Source organism: Ranitomeya variabilis, chromosome 2 (genome assembly GCF_051348905.1).
Source record: "Ranitomeya variabilis isolate aRanVar5 chromosome 2, aRanVar5.hap1, whole genome shotgun sequence".
Taxonomy (NCBI): Eukaryota; Metazoa; Chordata; class Amphibia; order Anura; family Dendrobatidae; genus Ranitomeya; species Ranitomeya variabilis.
This window is the reverse complement of record NC_135233.1, coordinates 681,795,580-681,808,782: the sequence shown is the minus strand read 5'-3', so window position 1 is coordinate 681,808,782 and position 13,203 is coordinate 681,795,580. Positions and strand designations below refer to the sequence as shown.

The 13,203-nt window shown below is 40.5% G+C and overlaps 1 protein-coding gene across 6 annotated transcripts in view; it reads left to right on the top strand.

Annotated features, from left to right (window-relative positions):
• The window catches only part of EYA4 (EYA transcriptional coactivator and phosphatase 4), a 533,493-nt gene that overhangs the window by 250,974 nt on the left and 269,316 nt on the right, over nt 1–13,203 (top strand). For all 6 annotated transcript variants that reach the window (XM_077289339.1, XM_077289336.1, XM_077289340.1 and 3 more), the window contains one exon: nt 7,457–7,506. In XM_077289339.1, the coding sequence (XP_077145454.1) occupies nt 7,457–7,506 (50 nt within the window). The remainder of the gene's footprint in view (nt 1–7,456; nt 7,507–13,203) is intronic.

The following is a 13,203-nucleotide window of genomic DNA, read 5'->3' as shown; positions in this document are numbered from 1 at the left end:
CGCATCAGTTCACACTGGGTGACGGAACCTGAGTTTATTCCGGTATAGTACCGCCATATAGCACTGCCATTACCTAGCAGCAGGTTGCATCTCTGCACGGTGGACCCTGGGCTGCGAACGAACCTTTTCCTATCTTTATATTTATTTGGTGTGCTTCGCCACCCTAACAGTGTGTGTTTGAGCAGGAGTCCTTGTCTTTGCTGGGCAATATCATGTCTGTCCAAAGATTGGCCATGGATCCTGCCAAGCTTACAGGCTGTGATGAACTGGCAGGAACCTCGTTCTCTCAAAGCGGTGCATCGCTTTATGGGGTTCATTAACTATTACCGCCAGTTCATTCCCCACTTCTCATCTTCACTAGCGCTCCCGATTTACATCACCTCGATGTTGATAAACCATTTATTATGGAGGTGGATGCCTCTTCCGTCGGTACTGGAGCAGTCCTCTTCCAAAAGGATGCTCAAGGTTGGGAGCATCCTTGCTTCTTCTTTTCAAAGACCTTCTCACTGACGAAGAGGAACTATTCCATCGGGGACAGGGAGTTGCTAGCCATGAAGTTGGCCTTTTGGAGTAGAGACACCTCCTGGAGGGGGCTCATTTTTCCTTCCAAGTGTACACCGACCATAAGAATTTGGTTTATTTACAAACTTCCCTGCTGCTAAACTCTCACCAGGCTAGATGGTCCCTGTTCTTCTCCTAGTTTCACTTCACCCTCAGTTTTCTTTCCAGCGAGAGGAACTTCCGTGCCGATGCTCTCTCCCACTCTGTAATGTAATCAGAGGAGGAAGAGGAGCCTCAGCTAATTTTTCCTTCAGAGAGCCTGAGAACTGTGGTCCCGGTCTCACTAGAGTCTGTGCCCCCGGACAAGGCCTTTGTGACACCTAATTTGTGACCGGAGGTTCTCTCTTGGGCTCACTCGTCCAGATGTTTGACTTGCAGCATCTGGTCCAAGAGTGGTTGCAGCAAGAGTCTTCCACTCCTGCCCAAATGGTTAGGCGTGTGGTGATGGACAAATTCATTCACTGCCCAGGTCAGGGCAGACTTGGGTGCCCTAAGGTGATCCTCGGAATCTAGTGGAGTAATGCCAGATTGTTGAGAAATCCTAATGGAAGCCAGACATCACTTCCCCATACTAAAATACCCAAAACTGGGTGGGCTCACCACTGAGGGGGTCTAGAGCCACAAAGGGGGTGTCTAAATTATTTTCAGGGTTCCCCAAAGACTGTTGTTAAGGATGTGGTCTGTTGGCGATGTCATGATTCTAAACACATACAGGCCCTGTGTCAAATGCCCCCAGAAATTATGGATTGCAATGTAAGGCAGGGTGGTTCCTATTATGCCTTTCCGGCCTGTAGTGTAGACAGTTAACCTGGTGAGGAGCCGCAGGCAAGTGCCGTGTCAGTTAATGGTACTTGGACTCTTAGACTTGGAAAGTCTTGTGACCCTGATCAATGCTACTTTTCCCCACCTGTTGATCCCTGACAAATTCGTGGGCATTTGTTGTATACACGGAGGACTCATCTCTGGCCAGAGTAACTATTTAAACAGACTGGCGGGACCAAGTCCCTTGAGATCGGGTTAGTCAAGGATTTGATAAATCCAGTCGTATTGGGGTGGGATTTTTCCTTATTTTGGGACTTGTGGCAAAAGAGAACTGTGCTGAGTATTTTGGACAAAAGCCAGATCCCTGGGGAACAAATCCCATCAAAATTAAAGGTGGAAGAGTTCCCCCTATTTTTCCTTGCCGGGAAGGAAGACGAGATCATGTCCGAAGAGGCCACCTTTCCTGATTTGAGTGATTCAGGAGGGAAATTTGGGACTGCTCAAATTAGATACCTTACCTTAAAGGGGGCGTTTAACAATGTTACCATCACTTATTGGGTGATCTTATATCGAGTGACAAAACTGAAGGGAGGAGAAATCTTGGAACAATTATTGGTTCCAGGCCCCTACAAACTCACTCATCCCTTGGTATCAGAGACTTAGACCTTTCTTAATCTGCTTATACCTTACCAATTATTATGTCTCCCACTCACATGTCGGACTCGTCACATTATCTGGTCAATGACCTCAAGGCTCTGCTCTATTGTACCTATTCTTCTCCATCTAGCCCTTTAACCTGAGACAGTTAAAACAATGTCATGGCTTTTTTTGTAATCGGCAAATTCAGCAAAATAGTTGTCAGCTTTACAGTGGAGGGTCAGCAAAAAGTACAAAAAAAATATATACTGCATTCTGACTCGATTGCCCCATAGTAGCCACATGGGCTACCGTTATTATTGGTACTCTACTGCATCATTCCTTTCCCAGACTTTAGTAGTATAAATTAGAATAACCTTTTTGATTCTTTTCCATTTTTCAAACCACACATCAAGGCCATTACCACCTTCTGCTGCTTGTACCTTAAAAACATTTCTAGAATTTACTCCTTCAACATCCAGTTAACAAACTTTTACTTGCCCCAACCTACCATATCAATGGCTTCTACCCTCACTTATAGTATCCTTTCTTTATTTACTGACTCATCTCTTTAAATTGTAAGCATCCTCTGTCCCTCTGTCCCCATCTATCATTAAGGTATTTCATGTTTTTATATTAGTCTTGTCTAATTTGATGTAAATCAATGCTTTTCAAACTGTGAGGCTGGGCTGTCCAGTGAGATGTCCTCTATTTGCGCCCTTTTTAGGAGCAGAGGAGAAGGCAGAAGTGACTTAGAAAAGATTTATATTGTTTTTTATTGTTGCAGCAATCTCCTATTTGTTAATATTGTTGACTCTTTCTGTATTTATTTTAATGGTATAATGGGTTCAGGAAGTAAGAAATGGAAAATTGAAAATCTTTAATCATGGGCATAAATTTCCGCTAAAGATGGAGACTCAAGCATTATCTTAGGCAGTTTGTGAGGTCCGGTACAAATAGTTTAACCCCTTAACGACCGCCGATACGCCTTTTAACGGCGGCAGTTAAGGGTACTTAAACCACAGCGCCGTTAATTAACGGCGCTGTGGAAAAAGTGTATAGCGCCCCCCAGAGTCGGATTTTCTCTGGGGTCTCAGTTTCCGGGGGTAGCCGAGACCCCAGAGAACATGATTTGGGTCAGTTTTTACCGACCCCCGGGTTGCGATCACCGGTAATTAACAATTTCATGACGGCGGCAGAAAAAAAGCTATGTCTGTCATTCTCTGTCCTCTGATGTGATCGCACATCAGAGGACAGAGAAATAGGGGAATGGGGACCCAGTTATACTTACCGGTGTCCCTGGGTCCTCCTGCATCCCCTCCTGGCTGCCGGCTTCTTCCTCACCCCCTTAGTTACGAAAAAACAATAAAATAAAAAATAAATGTATGTATTTCCATTTTCCAATTAGGGTTAGGGTTGGGGCTAAAGTTAGCGTTAGGGTTGGGGCTAAAGTTATGGTTAGGGCTAGGGTTAGGGTTGGTGCTAAAGTTAGGGTTAGGGTTGGGGCTAAAGTTAGGGTTAGGGTTAGGGTTCGTGCTAAAGTTAGGGTTAGGTTTAGGTTTGGGGCTAAAGTTAGGGTTAGGTTTGGAGCTAAAGTTAGGGTTGCGGCTAAAGTTAGGGTTAGAGTAGGGATTAGGGTTAGGGTTGGGATTAGGGCTTGCATTAGGGTTAGGGTTAGTATTAGGGTTAGGGTTGGCATTAGGGTTAGGGTTGGCATTAGGGTTGCGTTTGGGATTAGGGTTAGGTTTGGGATTAGGGTTAAGGTTAGGGTTGGGATTAGGGTTAGGGGTGTATTGGGATTAGGATTGGGATTAGGGTTAGGTTTGAGGTTAGGGTTGAGATTATGATTAGGGATGTGTTGGGATTAGGGTTTTGATTAGGGTTATGGTTAGGATTAGGGTTAGGGGTGTTTTGGGATTAGGGTTATGGTTAGTGTTGTGATTAGGATTATGGGTTGGGATTAGGCTTAGGGGTGCGCTGGGTTTACGGTTAGAGTTAGAATTGGGGGGGTTCCACTGTTTAGGTACATCAGGAAATGTTGCTCCCTCCCTTCTGAGCTCTGCAGTGTGCCCAAACAGTTGTTTACCCCATCATATGGGGCATCAGAGTACTCAGGGCTAATTGGACAACAACTTTTGGGGTCCAGTTTCTCCTGTTACCTTTGCAAAAATAAAAAAATGTAGGGTTAAAAATGATTTTTGTAGAAAAAAAATATTTTTTATTTTCACGGCTCTGCGTCAAACTTCTGTGAAGCACTTGGGCGTTCAAAATGCTCACCACATATCTAGATAAGTTCCTTGGGGGTCTAGTTTCCAAAATAGGGTCACTTGTGGGGGGTTTCTACTGTTTAGGTACATCAGGGGCTCTGAAAATGCAACATGACACCAGCAGACCATTCCATCAAAGTCTGCATTTTAAAACGTCACTACCTTCCTTCCGAGCACCGATGTGTGTCCAAACAGTGGTCCCCCCACATATGGGGTATCAGCCTACTCAGGACAAACTGGACAACAAATTTTGAGGTCCAATTTCTCCTGTTACCGTTGAGAAAATAACAAACTGTGAGCTAAAAAAATCATTTTTGAGGAAAAAAAAGGATTTTTTATTTTCACGGCGCTACGTTATAAACTTCTTTGAAGCACCTGGGGGTTTAAAGTGCTCACCACACATCTAGACAAGTTCCTTAAAGGGTCAAGTTTCCAAATGGTGTCACTTGTGGGGGTTTCTACTGTTTAGGCACATCAGGGGCTCTCCAAACGCAACATGGCGTCCGATCTCAATTCCAGCTAATTCTGCATTGAAAAAGTCAAACGGTGCTCCTTCTCTTCCAAGCCTTGCCGTGCGCCCAAACAGTGGTTTACTTCTACATATGGGATATCGTTATAATCAGGGGAAATTGCACAATACATTTTGTGGTTAATTTTCTCTTTTTAAACTTGTGAAAATAAAAAAAATTGGTTCTGAATTAAAATGTTTGCAAAAAAAAGTATGCAAATTGCCTCTTCTGAGAAAAAGAGGACTTAAACTCTACAGCGCCACCTATTGGAAGTAGCGATCCTACAAGTCACAATCAACCCTTTAACGAGTCGTACAATATGACTTAGGATAAAAGCCAAATCAGTATCTCAATTCGCAGAAACGGTGTTTCGGGCTGTTGGCCCTCGTCAGTGCGAAGCATGAGAACTGATTTGGCTAGGTGAGAGGCTCTGGACATGGGGTCTAAGGGGTATCGTTTCTCCTTATGGAGAGTGACATACCATCTCTGGCTTGTCAAGGTAAGGAGGCTTATTTGCCGTACAATGCTCCTCTGGGAATTTAATTTAATTTAATTTAAATATGCAAATTGCCTCTTCTGTAGAGTTTAAGTCCTCTTTTTCTCAGAAGAGGCAATTTGCATATTTAAATTCCCAGAGGAGCATTGTACGGCAAATAAGCCTCCTTACCTTGACAAGCCAGAGATGGTATGTCACTCTCCATAAGGAGAAACGATACCCCTGCAAAAAAAAGTGAAATTTTCATTTTTCCCTTCCACATTGTTTCAGTTCCTGTGAAGCATGTAAAGGGTTAATAAACTTCTTGAATGTGGTTTTGAGCACCTTGAGGGGTGTAGTTTTTAGAATGGTGTCAAGTTTGGGTATTTTCTGTCATGTACACCCCTCAAAGTGACTTTAAATGTGAGGTGGTCCCTAAAATAATGGTTTTGTAAATGTTGTTGTAAAAATGAGAAATCGCTGGCTAACTTTTAACCCTTATAACTTCCTAACACAAAAAATGTTGTTTCCAAAATTGTGCTGATGTAAAGTAGACATGTGGGAAATGTTATTTATTAACTATTTTGTGTGACATATCTCTCTGATTTAAGGGCATAGAAATTCAAAATTTGAAAATTGCAAAATTTTAATTTTTTTTGCCATATTTCCATTTTTTTCATAAATAATTGCAAGTAATATCAAAGAAATGTTACCACTATCATGAAGTAAAATATGTCATGAAAAAACAGTCTCAGAATCAGCGGGATTCGTTAAAGTGTTCCAGAGTTATAACCTCTTAAAGTGACAGTGGTCAGAATTGTAAAAATTGGCTAATCATTAAGTACCAAATTGGCTCTGCCACTAACGGGTTAAAGAGAATCTTTCACGTTTTTCATGTTAGTGCAATCAGTGAACAGCATGGTATATTAAAGACAACCTTAGCAAAATAATATATATTTTTGTTGGAAAAGATTCAATAGAACTTGTACTTTATTCATTGAAATCTCTCATCTTTGTAAACATATTAATCCAGTGGGAGGTCATTCAATGCTTGGCTGCTATCTCTGCATTCACAATAATGCAGGGAAGATTATCAGTCCTTGAATAGTGTCACCCACTGGACTTGTATGCATCAGGGATTTCAATTAATAAAATGCAAGTTTAACTGAAACATTTCCCACAAAAATGTGTTCCAATCTGATCAGCTCCTCCTCCTCTGTAACATCATGCTATACCATTTTCTACAAGAACGATTCCCTTAAATACCTTCACGACCTTTGTTTGCAGCTTCAAGTCTCCTAAGGGGACTAATGAAACAAATAGAAAGTTGGAAAAATGTTTTTTATAAAAATAAACTTAACAGTTCAAATCACCTCCCTTTTTCCCCATTCAAAATAAAGTAAAAAAATGCACAAATTGGGGGTCACTGCATTCAGAAATGTCCAATATATTTAAATCTAAAAACAATTAGTCTGATTGGTAAACTGTGTAACAACAAAAAAACAAAACGCCTGACTTATGTTTTTTTGGTGCTTCAATGTTGCAATACGATGCAATAACAGCCTACAGGTGATTAAAACATTGCAACTACCCCAAACTGGTAACAACAAATATGTTAGCTAGATGCTCTAAAAACAAGCCCCCAGCCAGCCCCAGATCACAAAAAGTATAGATGTTATGGGTCTTGGTTGGAAAATGGTGCCATTTTGTTTTTCTTAGAAACTTTGGATGTTTTTTCACCACTTCACATAAAAAAAGAATCTAGACATGTTTCATATCTGTGAACTTGTGATGACCTGGGGAATCATAATGGTAGATCAGTTTTAGCATTTAGTGATTTTAACTCTGGTCGCTCCTGTTCTCATCAAAACAGGAAGAGGTGGTACCTCTTTCTTCGGTCACTTGATGCCTGTAACCAATCACATGTCCTAATAGTCAGATGACCAATGAATAGGATGAAGTCACTTCCTTTCCTGATGGAAACTTCAAGAGCAGCCAGCGATGGCACAGCCAGAGCCTTTTAAAAGCCTTTTTAAAAAAGTTGTGCAAGTTTGACAACTTGGTACTTTTAATGTAAATAATGACAACCCCTATTTTTATGCACTGGTTAATGATCACTACGCAAGTACGAATCATTATCACAATATATTTCAGATCAATGTATGTACCAATGGAAATTCATTTTGTATTGTTACTGAGCACTTATATAATATAGTATAATATAATAAGCCTTTTTACTTTTGCAGATTAAGAAATCGTGCACAGAATCCGATGTTCCTGAGCCTCAAAATTCCAGGTAACTGTCTTTAAAATGTTTCACGATGGAGTAGATGGAGAACAAAAGTGATTTGTAAGGAGGTAGTGTGCTTTCACAAGAAAATCATATCCAAGGACCATGAGCGTGAAAGAAAACAGAGGCAGAAAAGACCTGGGCGTATGGCATATGGGCTAGGCGCACATGCTTTGAAATGTAACTCACACCAGGCATGCTAATGGTGTTAATGGCTTTTACAATTAATAGGAGAGTGGAATGGAGAAGACGGGATGAGATAAAAGCAGAAACACTTTGCAGGAACAATATTGCCAACTTGTCACCTGTTATACATCAAAGGGAATGCTTATTCTCTAACTCCCAGTTGAAATAGGCGATTAATCCAAAATTAATAGTACTTTTTAATTCTCAGGTGATGCTGGAAACATGAAAACACCTAGTCCCCTACTTACATGCTACATCTAGGAGTGTATGGGTTGAATTTTGCAGAATTGTTGTATATCTATATGTATATATGAATATATATATTCTAAACTATAAATGTTGAAAATATTAGAGAAAATGTAGAATATTTTTCCTGTTTGCTGTTGTATCAGTAGCTTGTATTACTATGTAGAATACTCAGTAATTCTTTATCTATTGCCATTCCTATAGATATCAAATTCATCATTTTAGAACATTTATTTTGAAGGATTTTTCTTAGGACTAGATTAATTATTCTGAACCTTAGATTGGTGTTGTTGGATAATGTGTTGCTCCAATCAGTTCCTTGTGGTCATAGTCTTGTAACCAGGGAAGAATGGGGACTGTCTCTAGACTTGAATACCTATATAAGTGTTTTTCACTTTTACAAAAATGGTGCCCAAACAATCACATAGCTGTAAAACTGCAAACACTACAAACACCGACAGCACACAACCTTCCCTCTTCGAGCTCCAGCACTCAGCATCTCCTCTGGTCTTTTGTGTTTCTCTGCAACATGACAACTGCAGCAACATGATCACAACTACAGGAAGATCATCCATGCTGTGCCCACCACTGAGCTCAGCATCTCTGCTAATGTACATGGCATGAGCTTCTGACCTCAGTGATTAGCTGTAGAGATGATGTGATCTGCAGCCATGACATCACTGCTGCATCCAAAGCACAGAAATTGGAAGAGCAGTGAAAAGTCGGCAGCTGATGGAGTGGATTTCTATATGAAAGCATTTTGTCACCACTTTTGTAAAACTGGAAAGCCTTTTAACTTATTTTCTATTGTTTTTGTCTTATCAACCCATTTTTTGTACTTTATAGAGAGAATCACGAGATGATAATTAGAAACCATCAACAATCATACTAGGTGCTGTTGCGCTTTTTTGTGTCTTTTGGGTCTTGTTTTAAAATTGTTTTCAAGGGATAAAGAACATTGTTTGTTACTTTATAGTACTTTCCTTGGTTTTATAAAGTTGCACATTTGACTCGGTCATGGCGGTGCTAAACTATAATTTTATCACTGCTATATTTTCTATATTTTTACATATAAATACATATACACAGAAAACATTTTTAAAGTAGAACTACCAAAAATAGTTACTAAAAATAGAGTAACGGAAATCCTGTGAGGCAGCTGGTGCGTACAGTAAAATCCAAATTTCTTATGGAAAAGTGAACTAAAAGTGAATGGCAGTTTCAATGTGATTGAGACCTACACGTTTCAGCTCCTTGGAGCTTTACCCAGGGTAGCATAAGTACCATGAGTAAAGCTCCAAGGCAGTTCCAGGCTTGTCCGTGTGAAGCAACCAGCAGGATCCATGCTGCAACTTGGGTGAGCTTGACTCTCCTTTCCAATCTCCCACTTTCTATAACACTAAAAACGCTGACAAGAAAAGTGAGTGACTTTGATTATCTATGCAAATTGCCTCTTCAGAGAGGAAGAGGTCTTGAATTCTAGTGTCACCTTTTGGATGTAGCAGTCCTAAGAATCAATATGCAACCTTTAACGAGCCTTGCCATATGACTTGACATAAAAGCAAAAAAAACCCTTAAATTTGCAGACACAAAGTTTAGGAGTGTTGGACCTCATAAGTGCAAAGCAAGACATCTGATTTGGCTAGGTGACTAGGTTTCTAACCAGGATGCAAGGAGTAACGTTTCATTTTGTGTAGAGTGACATGCCTGGCCAGGCATACCAATTTGAGGATGCTTTTAAGCCTTGCAATGGTCCTCTTGGAAATTAAATTTGCAAATTGCCTTTTGAGAAAGGAAATGGGCTTGAACTCTACTGCCACCTATTGGAAGGAGTAATGCTCAAAGTCAATACTGAACCACCTTTTAACAAGCCTTGCCAAATGACACTAGAGTGTTTCCCCCAAAATAAGACAAACCATGAAAATAAGTACTAGCTTTATTTTACAGGATTTTTTGGAATATGCTTGAAATAATCCCTACTTCAAAAATGAATCCTATAAAAGAAAACTAGGAGGAAAAGGGCACAGTAAGGTTTTATCAAAGGGAGATGGGGGTGTTTAACCCCTTAACGACCAGAGGTATTTTTGGTTTTGCATTTTCATATTTTGCTCCACTACTTCCCACAGCCATGACTTTTTTCTTTTTAGTGAAAATGGCCATGTGAGGGCTTGTTTTTTGCGGGACAAGTAGTACTTTTGAACAACACCATTGGTTTTAACATATTATGTATTGGAAAATGGAAAACAATTTCAAATGCGGTGAAATTGCAAAAAAATATGCAGTCCAACACTTGTTTTTTGTTTTGCTTTTATACTAGGTTCACTAAATGCTAAAACTGACCTGCCATTATGATTCGCCATTACAAGTTCATAGACACCAAATATGTCTAGGTTATTTTTTATCCAAGTTATGAAAAAAAATTCCAAAGTTTGTTAAAAAAAATTGCGCCATTTTCCAAAACCTGTAGCGTCTACATTTTTCGTGATCTCAGGTTGGGCGAGGGTTTATATTTTGCATGCCAAGCTGATGTTTTTAAGGATACCGTTTTGGTGCAGATATGATCTTTTGATCGCCTGTTATCGCATTTTAATGGAATGTTGTGGCGACCAAAAAAACGTAGTTCTGCCATTTTTCCTTTTTTTCTCATTACACCGTTTAGAGATCATGTTAATTCTTTTTTAAATTGAGAGATCAGGTGATTCTGAATGCGTCAATACCAAATGTGTATGTTTGATTTTTTTATTGTTTTATTTTGAATGGGGCAAGAGGGGGTAATTTGAACTTTTATATTGTTTTAGTTTTTTATATTTTTACAAACTTTTTTTTTTACTTTTGGCATGCTCCATTAGTCTCCATGGGAGGTTAGAAGCTGCCATAACTCTTTGCTACATACAAGTGATAATCAGATCGCCTGTATGAAGAAGAATTGCTGACTTGCTATGAGCGCAGTCCACCGGGTGGCGCTCATAGTAATCCAACAGTGACAACCATAGAGGTCTGCTGGAGACCTCTAGTTGTCATGCTAACCCATCGGCGACCCACGGTTATGTGACACAGGAGCTGATGGGCGGGATTTCCCGCGTGCTTGCCGGAAACGCGTGTAAAATGCATTTAACAGGCTAACAGCCACTGGTGGATAGCGATTACACAAGCGACTGTTAGTGGCACATGTCAGCTATTCAAAACAGCTGACATGTGCCGGAAAAGATGTGGGCTCGCCGCTGGAGCTCGCATCACAGGGAGGGTGTCTGACATCAGTGTACTATTACGCCCGAGGTCAGAAAGGGGTTAAATAAGATTATACTAACCTGATTTATTATAACTAAATTGTATTCACTTATACATCCAGCTGCTGCAGTTGCAACAGGCCTTCAGACTGGGAAAACACAGATAATGGCGGATTTGTGGATAATCTGCGCTGCTGGTGTCCCATATAATAAATCCAAATCAAGACAGAAAGTACATGCGTTTTTTCTTTATTTAGTAAACGCGCTTCATAGTACTACGGACTTCTTCATCAGGACAAGTGTTTTTTTCTTGTGCTGATGAAGTCTGTAGTACTTTGAAGCGTGTTGACAATTTGGATTTATTATATGGGGTAGCAGCAGCGATTATCCACAAATCCTCCAAGCCTGAAAAAGAAATCCTGGTTACAGTCAGGACCAGCATTTGGGGCAGTGGGCAAACTGATTAATTGCCCTGGGCCCCCACTCTTTTATGGGCCCCTATCATTTCTATTCTGAGGTTAAGACTGCTTAAGGATCTTTAAGGTCTTAATGGTCATTTGACCATGATGTCACCAAAGGTCCTTTAGCTGTGGGAGTCCAGAGGAACTCAAGAGAAGACAGGCTGGTATGTACCATATGTGCAGCGTGTGTATATATTTACATGTGTATGTGCAGTGTGTGTATACATGTGCAGATTGTGAAAAAATAGTATTTGATACACTGCCAATTTAGCAATTTTTTCCACCTACAAAGAATTGAGAGGTCTGTAATTTTTATCGTAGGTGTAGTTCAACTGTGAGAGACAGAATCTAAAAATAAAAACCATAAAATCACATTGCATGATTTTTAAACAATTAAGTTACATTTTATTGCATGAAAAATGTATTTGATCACCTACTAACCAACAAGAATTCTGGCTTTCGCAGATCTGTTTTTTCTTTAAGAAGCCCTCCTACTCTGCTCTCATCATCTGTTAATTGCACCTGTTTGAACTTGTTACCTGTTTAATAAACACCTGTCCACACACTCAATTAATCACACTCCAACCTGTCCACCATGGCCAAGAGCTGTCTAAGCACACCAGGTACAAAATTGTAGACCTGCATAAAGCTGGGATGGGCTACAGGACAATAGGCCAGCAGCTTGGTGAGAAGGAAACAAATGTTGGCACAATTATTAGAAAATTAAAGAAACAAGATGACAGTCAATCATATTCATTCTGCGGCTCCATGAAAGATCTTGTCTCGTGGGGTAAGGATATTTCTGAGAGGTCAGGAATCATCCCAGAACTTTATGAGAAGATCTGGTCAATGACCTGAAGAGAGCTGAGACCATAGTCTCAAATATTACTGTTAGTAACACATTATGCCGTCATGGATTAAAATCCAGCAGGCCACTCAAGGTGCCCCGGCTCATGCCCGCAGGCCCATTTGACATTTGCCAATGACCATCTGGATGATCCAGAGGATTCATGGGAGAAGGTCCTGTGGTCAGATAAGACCAAAATAGAACTTTATGGTGTCAACTCCACTCGCCGTGTTTGGAGGAAGAAGAAAGATGAGTACAACCCGAGGAAAACTGTCCCAACCGTGAATCATACTTTGGGGTTCTTTTCTGCAAGGAGGACAGGACAACTGCACCATATTGAAGTGGAGGATGGATGGGGTCATGTAGAGCAAGATTTTGACCAACAACCTCCTTCCCTCAGTAAAAAAAATTGAAGATGAGTAATGACTGAGTCTTCCAGCATGACTATGACCCAAAACACACAGCCAGGGTAACTAAGGACTAGCTCCGCAAGTAGCATTTCAAGGTGCTGGTTTGGCCTAGCCAGTCTCCAGACCTGAACCTAATAGAAAATCTTTGGAGGGAGCTGAAATGTTGCCAAGCGAGAGCCCTGAAACCTGAAAGATCTGAAGAAGATATGTATGGGGGAGTAGGCCAAAAATCCCTGCTGCAGTGTGTGCAAACTTGGTCAAGAACTACAGAAAATATCTGACCTCTGTAATTGCAAAAAAAAAAGCTTCTGTTCAAAATATTAAGT